Here is a 16,681-nt window from a genome sequence, read left to right on the forward strand (position 1 = left end):
AGGGGTGAATAGAATATAAGTATAAAACCAACTGTACCCTTTGAGTTCCTATCTATACCTTCCAGAGTGGCAAGGAGCCAAGTCCACAATAACATTGGGCGAGGGGCATCCAGCAACTGTCTGGAATTAGTAATGTGACACAGTGTCCAGGGTCAAATGCACTGTCTTCTTTGTGAAGAGTGCTGATTAAGTTGAGGCAGTACTATAGATACTGTTGCCTTGGTTGAGGATGACATTGCACGGCTCTGATATTACACACACACAGTGTGAAATCACTTGGAACCCATGTAACCAATCAATAGCTGCTGTGCTTTTTAGTGTTCTTTCCAAAGCCATGCACAGCAGAGGCCTTTAAGACTGGGGAATACAGATGCATTGAAGTGCTCTAAAACCACCCAATTCTCCGATTCACTTAATTGATTTGCTAACCCCTGGCAAGCTAAGACCACGTCACAAAAGCCGGTGCATAAACCAGCAAGAGGCTCTTTTAGAGCACTGGGCCCATTGCTTAGGAACTAGAGTAGTGAATAGTGAGGACCCACAGCACTCAGAGAGTTGAGCCCCACTCCAAATCCCCCCTTCTCGTCAGTGAGAGCTTTATGGGCTGAGGAGCCATTAGCAGAGGCAGTAGTGAATCAGCAGAGAGGCCTGGCTGCATGTGGGGCAGGGCCATGGGCCCAGCATGGCCAGCCAGTCTTGATCTTTAGCCAACACCTCCCATGACAGCATGCCAGGGTTAAACAAATAGTAGCAGTAAAGGAAAACAGCACTTTTAATTTGTTCTCAACAATAGTATTCAGAGGCTCAATGTCAGCGCATTCACACACAGTGCTTTACAGCCCAGGAAGGGGAGAGCGAAGGTGGAACAAGAGGACGTGGTTCTACACCTCTACTGCTTCCATCCCATATCCATTGGCTCTGGGTGGAGGTTGCAGTGCTGTTGCCCATGGTGAATATTTGACACACTCATCGCCATTAAATAACAGCAGGTGCCCTGTGGAGATTCGAGTCAGAGTCCTTCTGACATTCTGTACATGGCTTGGCATCAAATAATACACAATGCTTGGAGGAAAATCCAATATGTTGTTCTGTTCCAAAAGCTCTGCTAAAAAAGAGTAAGTGAATACTCTGGGATTACATTTCAGCCTAACCCTCCCAGATGGCTCCTAATCTCAAATTACTGAAATGAATCCTGAAGGCAGCGAGCAGTGAGCCTGAACCTTTAGACCTTGCAGGGTGCAGAATCAGACATGACAAGATGTAGGCAATCTAACCTCTCACAGCATTAAACCGGAATAAATGACCAGAAATACATTCTCAAAAGACCAATAATGAATTCAGCAGCATTTGTCAGCAAACAGAAATGAATAGCTTTTGTAATAACCTTGCAACAAAAATATGCGTGCTAGCATTTTCCCTACTGTATTCAGACACATCACAGGGAATAGATTATCTTTCTGTCACAAAAAATGGACTAGACTAAAAATGTTTCCAATGAAACAGGACAATTACATCTGACAGCTCTGCAAATATTTGGGGAAAAACAAGCATTTTCACCATGCTTATTAGTTCAAGGGCAAATGCGAGGAGGGATATGGTTCAATGTCACCCTCAGCCAGTGGAACAACTCTGCATGCATCTTCTCATTTCTTCCTAAAGCCCTCAGAACGAACCGCACATAATCCCTGAGAGGTTCCGGGTAAAAACTTTCACAGTAGGCAAAACCTGAATTGATATGCTAGTGTACATCAGAGTATGTCAAATGAGTCCAGGTGAAAAGGAATACCTGAACCATGAGGCCTAACTCAAAAAAGATTATCAGAATGATTAAGTGAAGAGGATTTCTTATTCAGTGCCAGTGCAGACTAGGATGAGAGTAATGATCCAAATGTTGACCTTATTCATATAAGGAGGGGTTATCTCAACAGAAAAACTAATTGTCTACAACTTTTCTATCATCAATCACTCTCAAAGTCAGACATTATTACTCATACAGTGACATTAGCTTAGTGTATGGCTAATTGGGAATGGTTTTCAATGAATAGTTCTAACCCAGACTACTTGATTTTAGAATGATTTTGTAGATCAGAGAAGCGACAAAGCAAGAGGCATTTTACTGGTCATACGTGTTATTGAGCGGTGATGATTGAATGAAAATAAAGTCAGATTTAAAGAGAAAGTATCCCTGGCTATAGACTATCACATTCCATAGGATTTCTGTAGAAAAGTCACTTTGTTTATTAAATTGAAAATGACTTGCCATTTGTCTCGAGTCACCAGATACCAGAACCACAACAACATTGTTACAGAGTAGCTGTTAAAGCACCAACTGAGAGAAAACCTCCTCAAGTCAACAACAACAGTATGATTACCAGAAAACAAACAGTGACAGACTTGCTTAGTGGTGCAGCCCTGTGTCTTCCCCCTCTGCCTGGGTTCTGGCCAGTGACTGTGGGCGCCGCACACACAGCAACACTAGGAAAAGCTCCTTTCAGTGATGTCGGTTTGCGTGGTGCACACAGACTCACACCTTCTCCAAGCCAGTGGAAAGTTCATTAACTACCTTTTGGAGGCGGCTGGTTTGTGACAGCCTGGGCACTGGCTACGTCCTATTACCTAGTCTTTAACAGTGATGAATTAGTGCTCCCTTCCCAGCGCCTTCTTCTCATCATAGCAAGCCGAGCCTAGGGGTAGGGGCTTGTCTCCCTGGTCCCCCAGCCTCGTACATCACCTACCCCAGACAAATGCCAAATGCATAGATTTACGCCAAGGGAAATGAACAGACAGGAACACAATAATTTTGATAATACAAACAACCTCATTAGTGGGAATCAAGAATCAGTTTCTCATTTAAAACACATACACTCCTCTTGAGACAAGAGGATGATAATGTTGCAAAATGCTTTATGTCCCACACTGTATTATTCTCCACACTCCAGCTGAATATTTCCTACATGTGGTCGAAATGAAGATCAAAACAGCTCAAAAGGTTCAAGTAGACCTAAACCTCTCCCTGTCATCAAATTGGATAACGGTGGCTCCTTAAACTGAAGCTGTGCTATGTGCACAGCCGGGTGCTGAGGTCCCAGGTCTTCAGAGATTGGCCCATTCCAGTGGGTGTCCTTGACCAGCATTCAGCTAAGCGTGGAGCAGGGCCTTGACAGGACTCCCACCTCACCATCAAGGTCTTGACAGAAGAGGGCCTGGGGGCCACGCTCCACCTCCCTTTGCCCAGCCCCACAGCACTACTTTCTGGACAGACAGAGCCACACTTTTAAAAGTGGACTTAGTGCTTAGACCAGTGGCATTGGACAGTTGAAGACATAATGGCTGTCTGTAGGGCTGGGCGGTATGACGGTATATACCGTGCAACGGTAGAAATGTGTCTACCGGGAGAGATTTGGCTATACCGTTTCAACCGCGGTATACTTTTATACTATATTTTTGTATTACACGTGTCAATTAAATGTCTGGTTGTTGTATTGTATATAAGCCATCATATAAATCACATTCTTGCGATATTTAGAATTGTAGTTTAACTTTTATTTGATTTGCTATTTTCGTTTGACCTGAAGCACATTTGCTTTGGTCTGAAGGAATTTTCGATGTGGAGTGTATTTTGTCTAAGCGGACCACATTCATGCCGATGTTAATTATATATTTGATGACCCATTCTGCAGGTAACCAATTCGATTTGTTGTTCAAGATTTATGTCTCATGCTGTAAAATTATTGTTGTAAAATTACACTGGTGGCGTTGCTAGCATTCTTGATCTAGGATGACTGGTGAAGGCTAACTACTTACTAACTGAGAGTGAGGTCATGCCGGGAAACATCAAACTGAGGCTTTAACGTATCGACCGAGCATTAACGAGGTTGATACGCCGAAACCAAAGTTATATGGATAGTAAAACTCTTCTTCTTCGCTTTCGATCATTTTTCGTCGGAGGGCATTACGGATCCGTATTGAGCTGTCTGTAGGTAACCACGCGGATGGCATGACTGCGCATCAGCCAATCGGAACGCTACTCGTAACTTTTTTGAGTCATTTGTTTTTAACTGAAGTGTTGTCCCATGTGAGGCAGTTGATTTCATTTGTAATGAATAATCGAGTGTGATGATGAAGTACGGTATGGTTATTTTGTACCATTTCTTCATAGAATTTACAGAACAATTACTATACCGTGATATATACCGTAACCGTGATATATATTTACTCATACCGTGATAGAAGATTTCGGCCATATCGCCCACCCCTAGCTGTCTGTATGCAATGTAAAGCATATAGCACAGGGTTCACACATTTCTTGAGTTTCAGTACTATATACGGTATGCGCTCTGTCAGAACAGCTATTCAGTTTGTCAAGATGTTACAAAACCTGAGAAGGAAGAAAATGCTGCAATTCAGGTGCAATAGAACATCATTTTTGTTTTCTTTTCAATGAGAAACAACACAATGATTTCCTAAGGGAGGGAATGTGAGCCACCGTGGCCTCATCATAAGCATCCATTTTACAGTATCAAAACAAATAAATACCAGCAATAACAGGTTTCTGACTCAGTGAATGCCCTCCAGCATATCAGCTGCAATAATATGTTTTCTACTCAGAGAAAGAAGAGCTGCTGCAAGACTGAAGCAGGAACAGAATGGAAACATAAGCTGCTGACAAGTTCAATGATGTAGGGCTGAGATTGAGAAGATGGATATATCCGTAAGCCAGTAGACATCAAAGCCTCAAAGTAAATGCACAGTCATCTGAGTGGCTGGTGTGGGGCTAACTTTCCCTCTACCCTGCCTGCATACTGATCATGAAAACGGCCACTCTTATACTACTTCAGAAGCAGCGTTGCTCAGACATCTGTCAGGAGGGCTGTGGGCTGAGGTCGAGGACGAGGATGAGGACGAGGATGAGGACGAGGAGGCACATGCACGCTGCTGGCTACCTGGCAGAGGCACGAGCACCCACTAGCACTTCCTCGGAGACTGTCTGCTGCCTTGATCAGAACCCATCTTTTGCTGAAATGTTTCAGCTTGCATTTTCATCCAGTAACTAAAGTGGTTAAAGCTACTGTAATCTGAGCCCCAGTGACAGAACAGTAAGGGTAGACAAATGATGTGTGACAGCCGGGCCACCCTGAGGGTTGTGTGTCTTGCCACGACCTGCACTGACACCCCTCTCCATCGACACATCTGCACTACGCTCCAAAGAAATCGATAGCATGTAAATGGAGCTCATTTCACATGTCTACTATCTCTCATGAATATGACGCGTTCCGTGATACGTTGATACGAAATATTGGATATTTAAAACATGCCACCTTCCCGGCCTCCCAGGGGTAAACCTTAATTACCATCCACCTCCAGTCTCCAGTCAGGTCCTCCTCAGGCTGGTCCCTGGTGGGCTCATGCAGTCCCCCAAGCACCTTCCAAGGCCCAACTCCATTGACAGACAATCCCTAATTTGTGCTTGTTGTCAAAACCATGGCTGTTCTTTGGTCAATACCTGCTAATAGATTGGAACAGCTCCAGACAACACTGTAATCACAAGTGTTTAACCGCACTGCTTTGTACTTTCATCTTCTCTGAAACTAATTAGAATCAACAAACATGGCTGACAACACAACTCATTAAGGAGTTTAACAATCAGCAGCCTCCCCAGGCGATGGCCCAAGTTTTCCTGAGTTTGTTCGCTGCAGAACTGCTCGTAGGCTCTCCGATCATCAGCTCAGTGGAAGCTGGATGCAGGAAGAGCAGCATCAAGAAAACCCTTTGAAATTCCCATCCAGCTTTTGAAGCCTCCGTCCCAGTGCTGCGCCTTGCTGCACGTTTTCATCTCCCCCATTTCTCCTCATTTGCTGCGGAGCTCTTAGGGCATAGCCAAGCAGCTGTAATGAATTCAAACGTACTGTAAAACTGCCTGTCTGCCAGCCTCTTTGCCTGGCTGCCTACAGTACTTCCTGCCTTCCTCCTGGTCTGCATGCCTGACTGTCACAAAGCAGACCTCAGTGCCAGTGATAAGACACAAGGCAGGCTGGCAACAATGGTGACAACTAGGGAGCATGAACAAGCCAATATAGTACAATAGCATCCAAAGCTTTCAACACCTCGCACATAATTCAATTGCGTCTCTGGAAGTTTGGCTGTAAACTAATCATGTTAGAAAGTAGGCACACAGACACAGCCGCCCATTCAAGATGAGCTTTGCCAGGTCCACAAAGAGATAAAAATCGACCTTGATAAACTACTGTGACTACAGAATATGACACTGAGCATAGATGGGGGATGCCAGGGGTCTTATATGCCCAGTAAAGCTCAGGCAGGGTAGACTTCCTCCCTTACTGTGCCACTTCTTCACAGCTTGGCTGCTGCCTGGGTTTGTTCATTTTCTGTTTGAGTGGATTTGGAGCCTGAGCGAGCCTCCCACAGCGCCAGTCTCAGCAGGTACTGTACAGGAGATACATCTCCGACGTGTTGCCCCCAACAACAGGAAACCTTTACTGCTTGCACATAAGATGAATGTACCGTAGAAATAATTGTACCATTCCAATAACATGGAGGTCTGAAAGTGATGTCGAGACAGTATAGCAGATGTGAAAGACAAACCAGCAGAACTATCCCAGAAAGACTGTGAGGCCACAATCGGTATAAATAGCATATTAAGGGTGTGTTTCTCATTAAAAACTTGAATTTACCCAAAGGATGCAGACTTCCACTGGCGAGAGGGGTGACTTCGTCTACACGGAGGGGCAATAAGGCTTACTGGGCTCTCTGTGACATCTATAGGCAAGGAAGCATGTCGCCTGTTAAATAAGCAGAAGGGACAGTTAACTGATATTCTGTTGAATTCACAAAGACAATTAATCAATTCAAAAATACATAAGAAAACACAGTTAAAAACAAATCATGTATTATTGCTTCTATGGAAGGTGTTAGGTGCATTTGTTGTTTGGTGAGATTGTGGACATGGAGGATGAATGGAATATGACATTTCCTCTGCTGAGAGAGATGCCACCCTGCCATGAGTGTAACCGGCGCCAAAACCCATCAGCACAGAGCCTCCAACTGAGCTGTCCGTGGCATTCACCACAGGGACATTATTCATGACTTCTGTCCACTACTCCTGGCATTTCACTGGCTTCAAATCATGACTGGGAACTTTCAAATATTCATAATCACCACTGGCTGAATATGCTTTGAGGGCTGTGTGCCAGGAGAGCCGAGAAGAGTACAAAAGGAGAGGAAGAGAGGCAGTGGAATGTCTGGGATAGACACCATGATGGAGGACAACAGCCACTTTGATTAACAGATCAGAAGAGTAGGAAGGAAAGGGACGGATGAGAGGCAGGACGAGAATAGGTCAAATTCAGCAGAATGGGAGACAGGTAATGAGCACAGAACAAAGCCAAACCTTTTAGTACCATTCACACATGGGCCAGGAGAGAGGAGAGGGCAGAAGAGTTGGAGTCTGAACAGAGTGGCGGAAAGCGGTGGCCACAACACAGCCTCTACATCTCCTCTCTCTGGGCCTAATTGCTGCAGCTGGGTGACTAGAAGGAGAAGCAGCCACTCATCTCTGCGATATTCTCCAGTAGTGACGCTGACTGCCAGACAAGATAATGAGCTGTGAGCTCTACAACTGCTGCGTTGAGATACAGTAACAGCCACGTTCACTACTGCCACACAGTAGGCATTAAAAACCTTGAACGATGGGAAACTCTCGTCTATCTTAACATTAGCAATTTTACCAAACAACTTGATAGATGATTCACAACTTGATAGGTTTAGTTTTTTTTTGTCTAACACACAGTACTTGAAGGTTAAAATTCCACCCCTTACCTGGATAGACATCTACATGATGAACCTGCTCACTCAGCTCATACATTCACAGCATGCTGCATTTCACTAGGACTCCTGTGGATACCAGATTCTAACTTCAAATTGGATGATCTCCCCAAAAAAGTGTAGAGATCTCTGGCTGTATAAAGTTAGAGTTCTGTTTTAATAGGCTTCCAATCATGGTAAGGAGGGAACATTCTAGGGTAATAATGAAAGCCACCTGGTGTCAGGGATGAACGATACTGAAGCTGTAGGACAGGAACACAGGGTAGAATGGGATGTCATGCTCTGACGACCGGCAGAGTACTTTAGTGACAGCAGGACAAGGTTGTGGAGATGAGAACACGCGCGCACAGCGCTAGTGGACAGCAACATCAGAGGCAACCTTTTTCAGGCCTGCCTCACCACTGTGGTCCTGTTTTGTTAAAGCTGGGTGTATCACTAAAGAACCAGCCGCACAGCATCACATACATGGTCAATCTGGCAGCATTAATGCTTGATAAGATACCTACCTGGAGGAAGGAAACAACAGCTTTGAAACAGTATGTAACGACTATACACAGAGTCTTTTTAGTGAAATATACTTTACCAATTATATTGACATACAATTATTAATAACCATAATATTCTTAGCAGCATTTGTTTCATTAGTAGTTTTTTTAGTATTATTATTGTTGTTATTATGATTATTATCTGCTACACAGTGTATGCTCATGTACACATTCTGCAGAAAACTGTAGTGGGTCATTGATAGATGGATAGATGGATGGATGGATGGATCGAAAGATAGATAGGTACTTTATTGATCCTGAAAGGAAATGACAAAGTTGTCATGGGATGCTACTCCCGTAGGTAGAAGAGTTTCTGTACAGTAAACACATCTGATGTGATGGGACTAGCTTTGGGATGTGAGCAACACATTCAACATGCAAATTTAAAAGCAGCAGTGCGCCTTATGGGTAAATGCACCTCAAGGACAAATGGTCTGTGCTCCGTAGCGACCCAGAGCTGCCAGTACTAATCTTCCATGCCATGGGGTTAAGTCCTATAGAGTTTTCTCTCTGCCTCGAATATAAGCCTCCTGTTATCACTGGAGAGCAGGTTCTCTGCTTACATAACCACAATCTCTAAACACCCTCACTCCCAAAACTTCAAAACTGTCTAAAGGCTGGCAAATTCACAACACTAGCCTCAGATTAGCACTCTTAAGGACTAATTGGGCTCAGGATTGGCCTGCGAGTTCCTGCATATACCGTATGATACTAAGGCAAAAATAAACACTGAACTACATTTGTGGGAAACTGCAAATGTATGATCTACTTTAGTTCTCCAAAGTACACTCACTAAAAAGACAAACAAACAGATGACCTTCAGCTACAGTACAGTATCTAACAATAGCATAGCGTTTGACATAGTTGGAAGGAATAATCCTTTGAACACTTCAATACAAAATGTAAAAAGGAATATGATTGTTTACTGTGTCAGCAGAAATCCTCAGCAGCATTTTGTGCACTAACCTTTTTACACTTCTGTCACTTTTGACTGATCAGTGTCCAGCTATAGAATGGCAATATGCTATTTTCTACTATTAATAGGGTTGTAAAATGTGTTTAGAGTAGTTTACTCAGCAGAAATGAATCAAGGGCATTACCTCCAACTGAAGTTTAGACATTGATTTATTCACCTCTCACAGAGCAGCTTTCTATGATGAGTTGAGCTCCAGTCAGTTTAGATAACCCTGAATAACCTGCTTCAACATCATACAGAGCAGGACCAGCTTGCCTTTGATACATTTCCCCTAGAATCAGCTATAACAAGGTCAGTCCACCCAGCAACACAGTCCTGCACCAGTGCACCACAGCCAGCAATGAGCCATCAATCAGACCACCACAAGCCCACATCGAGATGCAAGGACTTCAGCACACTGGGCTAAGCCATGGAGAACGTTCATGCGCGCATGCTGTACACAAATCCCACTGACAAATACCCCATCACACACAGACTGCTGTCTATCATGCACCTCCGGTAGGCTTACATAATACATTGTTCACTGTACTCCAAAGCAGGTTTAAGCAGGTTTACATAATACCAAATCTACCATCTATTTTCTGAGAAGTAAAGCTGCTGTTTTTTTACTATGTACTGGAAATGAGTTGCACAACTGAACGGGAACAACAATGGGTATATCCTCTTGTAACCTTCGTTTGAAGGTTTTTATGTACTGAAACCATATCTGACATAAACGGAAAGGAAGTGTGAAGAATTCACAATTCACAGACATGCATAAAAATGCATGTACCACTTTAAATGTGGTAATCAGAAATTTTCTGGTTTGAAGACATTTACTAAAGTTTTAGGGTATGCCCTTGCTTATCCCAAATCTTTAAATTGTGTCTTACTAAAGCTTTAGACTGGTTCTGACAGCAGGCAGAATGATTCTTTCAACAGAAATATTATACAGAGCACAATAATGATGCTTTGAGATCTCATAACATTTCCGTATGATATTATGTTGACAGAATCCAATTAACCTTTAGTACCTTGACATGAAGCCATTTAAAATATCTTCAGTGTCAGTGATATTACACAGATCCTTAGTGATTTCAATCACCTAGAGTGACCTGTCTGTGAGGGCCGTCTTATGAATCCAGATCAGACCAGTGGGATCTCCAGGGATGGGTTATTTATAGCAGCGGTCCCCAACAGTTTTTACATCACAGACCGGCCGTTGAGGGGGGGACAACGACGACCGGAATATTGATAAGGGATATTTTTAGTATGGCTGCTTCATAATAACATCCTAATCTTCCATATCCCTTCCAAAGAAGCTCTTCAGAAACATGTGTTTTTTTGTTCTTCATTTCAGTCGGCAAGCAGAGTTGGCAGGCAACACAGCTCAGGCAGCCCATAGAAACTGATGAACTCACGGCATGTTACTCAAGTTCACAATCTGTACATTGTTGTGGCCATGTGGTGGCCAAAAAGACCAACAGACTGACCCAAGAGTAGAAACTGCACTAATAGCCTATAAGTGTATAATTCGTATAGTAATTTATTTATATATTATTAGGCTAGAATTTTATTTGACGTGAAATCAAAATAATTGTTCATTTTTCATCCTTTCGGTGTGGTCTGGCAGTGAATGTGCCATGGCGTGTTACCAGTTCAGGGCCCGGTGGTTGGGGACTGCTGATTTATAAGATCCAGATGTAAATTCAATGATTTTCGGTCATTGGTTTTGTCAGCTCACACCACATAATAAGGCATATTAACAACAAATAGGACAAGCTATTCATTATAGCAGATCATCAAGGTTTCACCAAGCACGGATACAACAGTTGGATCTGGATCCGGTGCTGCCAGTTCATTTGACAGGTATCAGGAAAAAGGGCGGGAGGAAGGGAGGAGGGGATGGAGTACGCTTCTCTTCACCTGGGCCACATCTACAGTAACATTCCAGCTGGCATTTGTGTGAGAGGCTAAATGAACCTCTCTGCAGAGTGTAAGTGCCCTATATCTCTCATCCCCAAGGAGATGATCAAGGAAATGGAAAAACAAACAAGCTGGGGCCTTGTAACACATATCAGAATGTGGGCCAGCATTGCTCTCCCGTTCCTATAGGATGCAGTGTGCTGGAGAGGAGCACTGAACAACATCCTGTGAACACACTTTACACTATTATATCCTCTCATTTCCAGTGGAGACTGTAGGAGAGTGGAGTGAAGTAAGCTCAAATTTCCTCAAAGTTTTCTACCTATCACTTCTGTAGACCATTTCAGTGATATATCTTCAGATGTTCCTAATACATTCCCCTTATTGGAGTCCCCTTATTGGGTTGGTAAAAAGCTCCTAATATGCATGACTTTTCTCCAAGTCCCGGGGAATATTCTTGCATAGGTCTCCTGGTGCATTACATCGAAAAGCACCACTGGTCATTCAAATTCCGCTTAACCTCGGCATGTCCTTTCTAACAGAGTGCCACGTCAGCACAGAAAGCCCTATACTGCATGCATTCCAGAGGAGCATTGGTATACTGCAGCTGGAGGAAAAAAACTGTAAGACATCTAGCAAGTGTTGGTTTTAGCGGTGTGCTTCAGCTCTCTCATTTGTCCCTGTGTCAGGATGATAGGGAGGAAACGAGGGCGGGTCTGTCTGGGGCAAGGGCAGTTCTGTTTGGGGCAGCGGGCCGGGTCTGGCAGGAGCTGGGGAAGGTCTGTCTGGGGCAGGGGCAAGTCTGTCTGGGGCAGGGGCTAGTCTGTCTGGGGCAGGGGCAAGTCTGTCTGGGGCAGGGGCAAGTCTGTCTGGGGCAGGGGCAGGTCAGTCTGGGGCAGAGGCTAGTCTGTCTGGGGCAGGGGCAAGTCTGACTGGGGCAGGGGCTAGTCTGTCTGGGGCAGAAGCAAGTCTGTCTGGGGCAGGGGCAAGTCTGTCTGGGGCAGGGGCTAGTCTGTCTGGGGCAGGGGCAAGTCTGTCTGGGGCAGGGGCTAGTCTGTCTGGGGCAGGGGCTAGTCTGTCTGGGGCTGCAGCGGGCAGGGACAGGTCTGGCTGGGGCAGGTCCGGGTGGGGCAGGAGCAGTGACAAGTCTGCACCACAGATAAACAACAGACTTCAGACGTAAATGAGAGAGAGTGTGTCTTGTTGAAGGGAACCAAAGTCTGATAACACACAGTGTGGGAGGTGATTGCATCCTTGAGCATTGGAACACTGTGTTTAGCACCAGGAGTAAGCTTCATCTCAGGAGATCCCCAGAGTTACCGAGAACATACTAAGAAAGGCCTTAGATGACACTGTGGTTGGCGTAAAACTTACTGTGGAGATTATTCACTCACACAATGACTAAATACAATATTACTTATATATTTCTTATCTCATACAATATCACTCAGGCTCACTGTATCTTTCTACCCAGCCCTTTGACTGTAACAGAGAAGACGTATCCCTGCTGTTACATTTGTCAGTGAAGCATTCAAGTACATTGTTATCCGCCAGTGGATCTACTGCTAAATCCTAATACTGACACAGACCAGTCCACTGTGCATCTATCACAATGATGTAGACATCCAACTCTTTACTCTGAGAGAACAAAGGGTCCTCAGTGTCCAACTTTAGAGTGTAGAAGAGAGATGGTCAACACATTCATCTCCTCTCTCAGGACAGCTACCAGGTTCCCTGGGATGGATGCAGGTCAACAGTCCACGTGCAGGTGCTGCTCTCTCATCCCATGAGCAGCTCATGCTCAGAAGGCTATTACAAAACCATTCTTCCAGAATATCGATTTTCGGGTTTTGGCCGACAGAAGAAAGCTGTGATATACTTCAAAACCACAGAAAAAGGCATTTGACATTGCTTTAATACATCATTATCTAAACATAGGACAACATCCATCAACTACAACAATGTCCTTGAGACACTGTTAAGAGCCAGTTCATAGAAGGCAAGTCCCAAAACAAATACTGGTGGTAAAAGTGAAAAGGCGGGAAATATTGTTAGTGTTTCTAAGCATGCCCTGCCGGACAAACACACAGCTCTCTGATAGCTCAACTATATACACGCACACACAATGTAACAAGAGAAAATACAGCCATCGGGTCAGGTGATAGATGCAATGGAGGTTCAACCTCAACAAATATCCATACTATGGCAAGTGATTTGATCAGGGAAATCGTTTGACATGGATAAATTAATACTGACAATAAAGACATGATCTACTGAAGTCTATGAATGCATAGAATATTTTTTTTTACCATACCTGACACATCTTGAACTTTCACTTTCCGACCTGCAAGACAAAGAATAACTAAAGGTTAAAACTTAAAAATAGTATCAAAGGTAGAAGAGACAAAAAAAAAGTTTATTCAAGCATATGAAATAAAAAGACAAATATATATTAAACAAATGTTGTTATTGTCTTTTCTAAGCCACTCTCAGCTTCTAAGGCTTCTGTCAACATCCTGTACAATGGTTCACATTAGCATGGTAACTCAATCTCTGTACAGGTCACAGAGACACATGGAAATTCATTCAAAGCATATAATCACATTGGGCTCTCATATTGTACATATATGCACAGTGTAGAAGAGAGGGTTGCACTACACAAAACTGAGCTACCAATTACAGTTACAGCAAGCTTTGCTTTTCAGGGGATTTTGCCACACATTTCAAGGCTGTAAAATCCCAGAGACTAACAGACAGCAGTACATTGGCAGTCGTGTTCAGTCCTTACTACGTGATGGAGCAAGCTAATATCCACAACACACTCTTTTACCCTCAGGCTCCCCAACTACAAGAGTGCTACATTGTGCAAAAGGCTGTGTGCAAAAGATTATGCTATTGTAATGTCAAAAACTTTATACAGTAGTTCACTCAACCGTGACTTATGGTTTCTGTCTATGGCCAATGTCTACAAATTCAAGGACGGATAAAAGTAAAGAAATGTGTCTTAGGCCACCTTACTGTACCTGACCTGTTTATAGAATTTGAATATGTTGGTCCTTCCTTGAAAATTGTAGGCTGATTGCAGCAAAGCACCCATTTCAGTTTCTAACCTTTGGTAGATGTGTGGTATGTGTGTCTAATGACAGACTCTTGCATTGTTGGTTTTAGCCACAAACACTATGGAATGTCACATCAAGCCCGCAGTCAAACGGCTCACATGGCTCGTCAGATTATTTAAATTTAGCTGAAAAGTGGGAGAAAGGAAATAAATCTTTAGGGTACTGAGAGAAAAAGTCAGGAGAGCAAATCGTTCATAATATCTGCATCCCTTCATCCTGGAGTGAAACAGACTTTCTAATGTAACCAGTACCCAGGAGCTTGAGGAGGCATAGCAGGGCTGCCAACTTTGGTGGGGCCAACCAACATTTTGCTGTGACACAACATTTCACGTGTGTTTGCACTCCCCCCCCCCCCCCCCCAAGACGAGCTTTCACGAGTATTTGCGCGTCTATGTTTCTTGACTCTGTTTACCTGCCTCTCGTCCTTTACATTAGCAGGACTACTTGGTTGGCGTTGTCTTCTCAGCGTGAGAAATACAACGTGTGGCGAGAGAGCGTGTGAACTGGTTGAAATGCGTGTGTCTCACGGCCAATGTTTGATAGTTGGCAGCCCTGGGCATAGCTTGCCAAACTTCATACATTTGACTGACTCCACCAAAGTTTTTAGGTTGTCTTTCATAACCCGGACATCAAACTAATGAGCCTCTGGTCTCACTCTCTCCCCTGTGCAGAAATACTTGTCAGCTCTTTGGCACTTGGTGTTCAATAAGAAACTAAAGAGTGATATGTGGTCTGTATTAAATGCCACCCTAAGAGTGGGTGAATGAAACCCAGGCAGTAGCAGGAATGTGATACGCTCATTCTCACAATCTTGTTTCAAATCAACTTGAAGTGTAGCATATCTAGGCCTATTTGCTAATGGTATGGTGGTTCCCTGCTTATGTGGTGTGATCAAGAGAAAGGGCAAACTGTATAATAACAGACCAGTATACTGTCTAAAAGCAAGATACTAACACAAAGACGTTTAATAATAAATGTCAATCAAACAATGATATATAGATGCATTCCTCCATTCCTGAAGCCATATGCTTCCAATTCTGACAGTCAGTCATTGCAAAGATTGAGACAAAACAGATCTATTAGAAAACAAGGTCATTAAATCATTTGTTGGATGTGGAAGGCCAAGGTGGTATTTTTATGTTTTAAGTTGTACGTTTAAATAGCTTTAATTACTGCACTGCTACTCCAGGGTGGACTGCCAATGCTTGCTCCAGCCTAGGTACAAGCTTGGTACACAGCCAAGGGGATAATATTGACAGTTTAAAGGTGGCAAAGACTTGCCAGTTCTTCAAATCTGTCTGAGCAGCTGAAGACTTGCATAACTCACTATTATGATATTTCTGCAATTGATCAGGAAGTTTGTGTATGGCAGAGCTGCATAATGGTAACATTTCTGTGCTTTGACTGGAGCTTCTTGCACAATAATACATTGTTACTGGTGACACACTGATTCATTCTCCATTACTAATATGACATGATAACATCAATAGTGGACCATAATATGATCTGAAAGTATGGTCTGTTATATCCTATATCTTTGGAATGTGCTTCCGACTCCATGTAGTAGGAAGGGTGTGGTACAGGTCAGTCCATCCCAAACAGGACATGAGCACAGTGTCATCAACAATAGCAACATTCCAGCTATTCCCTCCTTCCTGAAGGATGGGAGTTAGTATAATAATTTTTTTCAGCTGAAAAATGAATTATAAAAGCACCACTAGCCCAACCTTAATTACAAAATAAGTAATGGGCACAGGTATTAGGCAAAACCAATTTGTTTTGACCCTCTTGGCAATATCGGTACAGTATTTTGCCGTCACAATTCAGTCAGTGAAACTGTGTTCATCGTGTGGTGAATAACAGAATGAGAATGTACAAAGTTAGTCGAAAGGTAATATTAAGCAAGTGTGTTAACACCTACTCTTGAGTGTCTCTTCTCACACTGAGAATAGAAACAATTATTTAATATCTTACCAATGACGCAAAAAAACGCACAGATAATAAAAAGCAGGTAGAATTCCCTTCTGCCCATCTAATAGTGCAGCTGTCAGTCCAATTATTGGTGGGATTAGAGTAATTCATGTTTTTTTCAGGGCAAGAGTTTTTCCAATCAACTATTAAGTGTTTAAATCGTTGATTAATTTGACGTCAGATAATTAGGACATTGGAGTTATGCTGTATAAATACTTTATAGAAATACGTAAAAGCATAAGTAATGTGAAGAGCATAAAAGATCAAACAAAGTATTTTAATTGATAGAAAAAGAACATTTGTATACACAAATTAAACAAATT

The 16,681-nt window shown here is 43.2% G+C and overlaps 1 protein-coding gene across 2 annotated transcripts in view; it reads right to left on the reverse strand.

Moving 5' to 3' along the window:
- The window catches only part of iqsec1b (IQ motif and Sec7 domain ArfGEF 1b), a 97,816-nt gene that overhangs the window by 65,657 nt on the left and 15,478 nt on the right, over positions 1-16,681 (reverse strand). For both annotated transcript variants that reach the window (XM_084704709.1, XM_084704710.1), the window contains exons 2-3: positions 13,583-13,612; positions 6,693-6,800 (exon numbers count right to left, since the gene is read on the reverse strand). In XM_084704709.1, coding sequence (XP_084560835.1) covers positions 6,693-6,800; positions 13,583-13,612 — 138 coding nt within the window. The remainder of the gene's footprint in view (positions 1-6,692; positions 6,801-13,582; positions 13,613-16,681) is intronic.

Source organism: Hypomesus nipponensis, chromosome 9 (assembly GCF_054491055.1).
Source record: "Hypomesus nipponensis isolate SF chromosome 9, ASM5449105v1, whole genome shotgun sequence".
NCBI lineage: Eukaryota > Metazoa > Chordata > Actinopteri > Osmeriformes > Osmeridae > Hypomesus > Hypomesus nipponensis.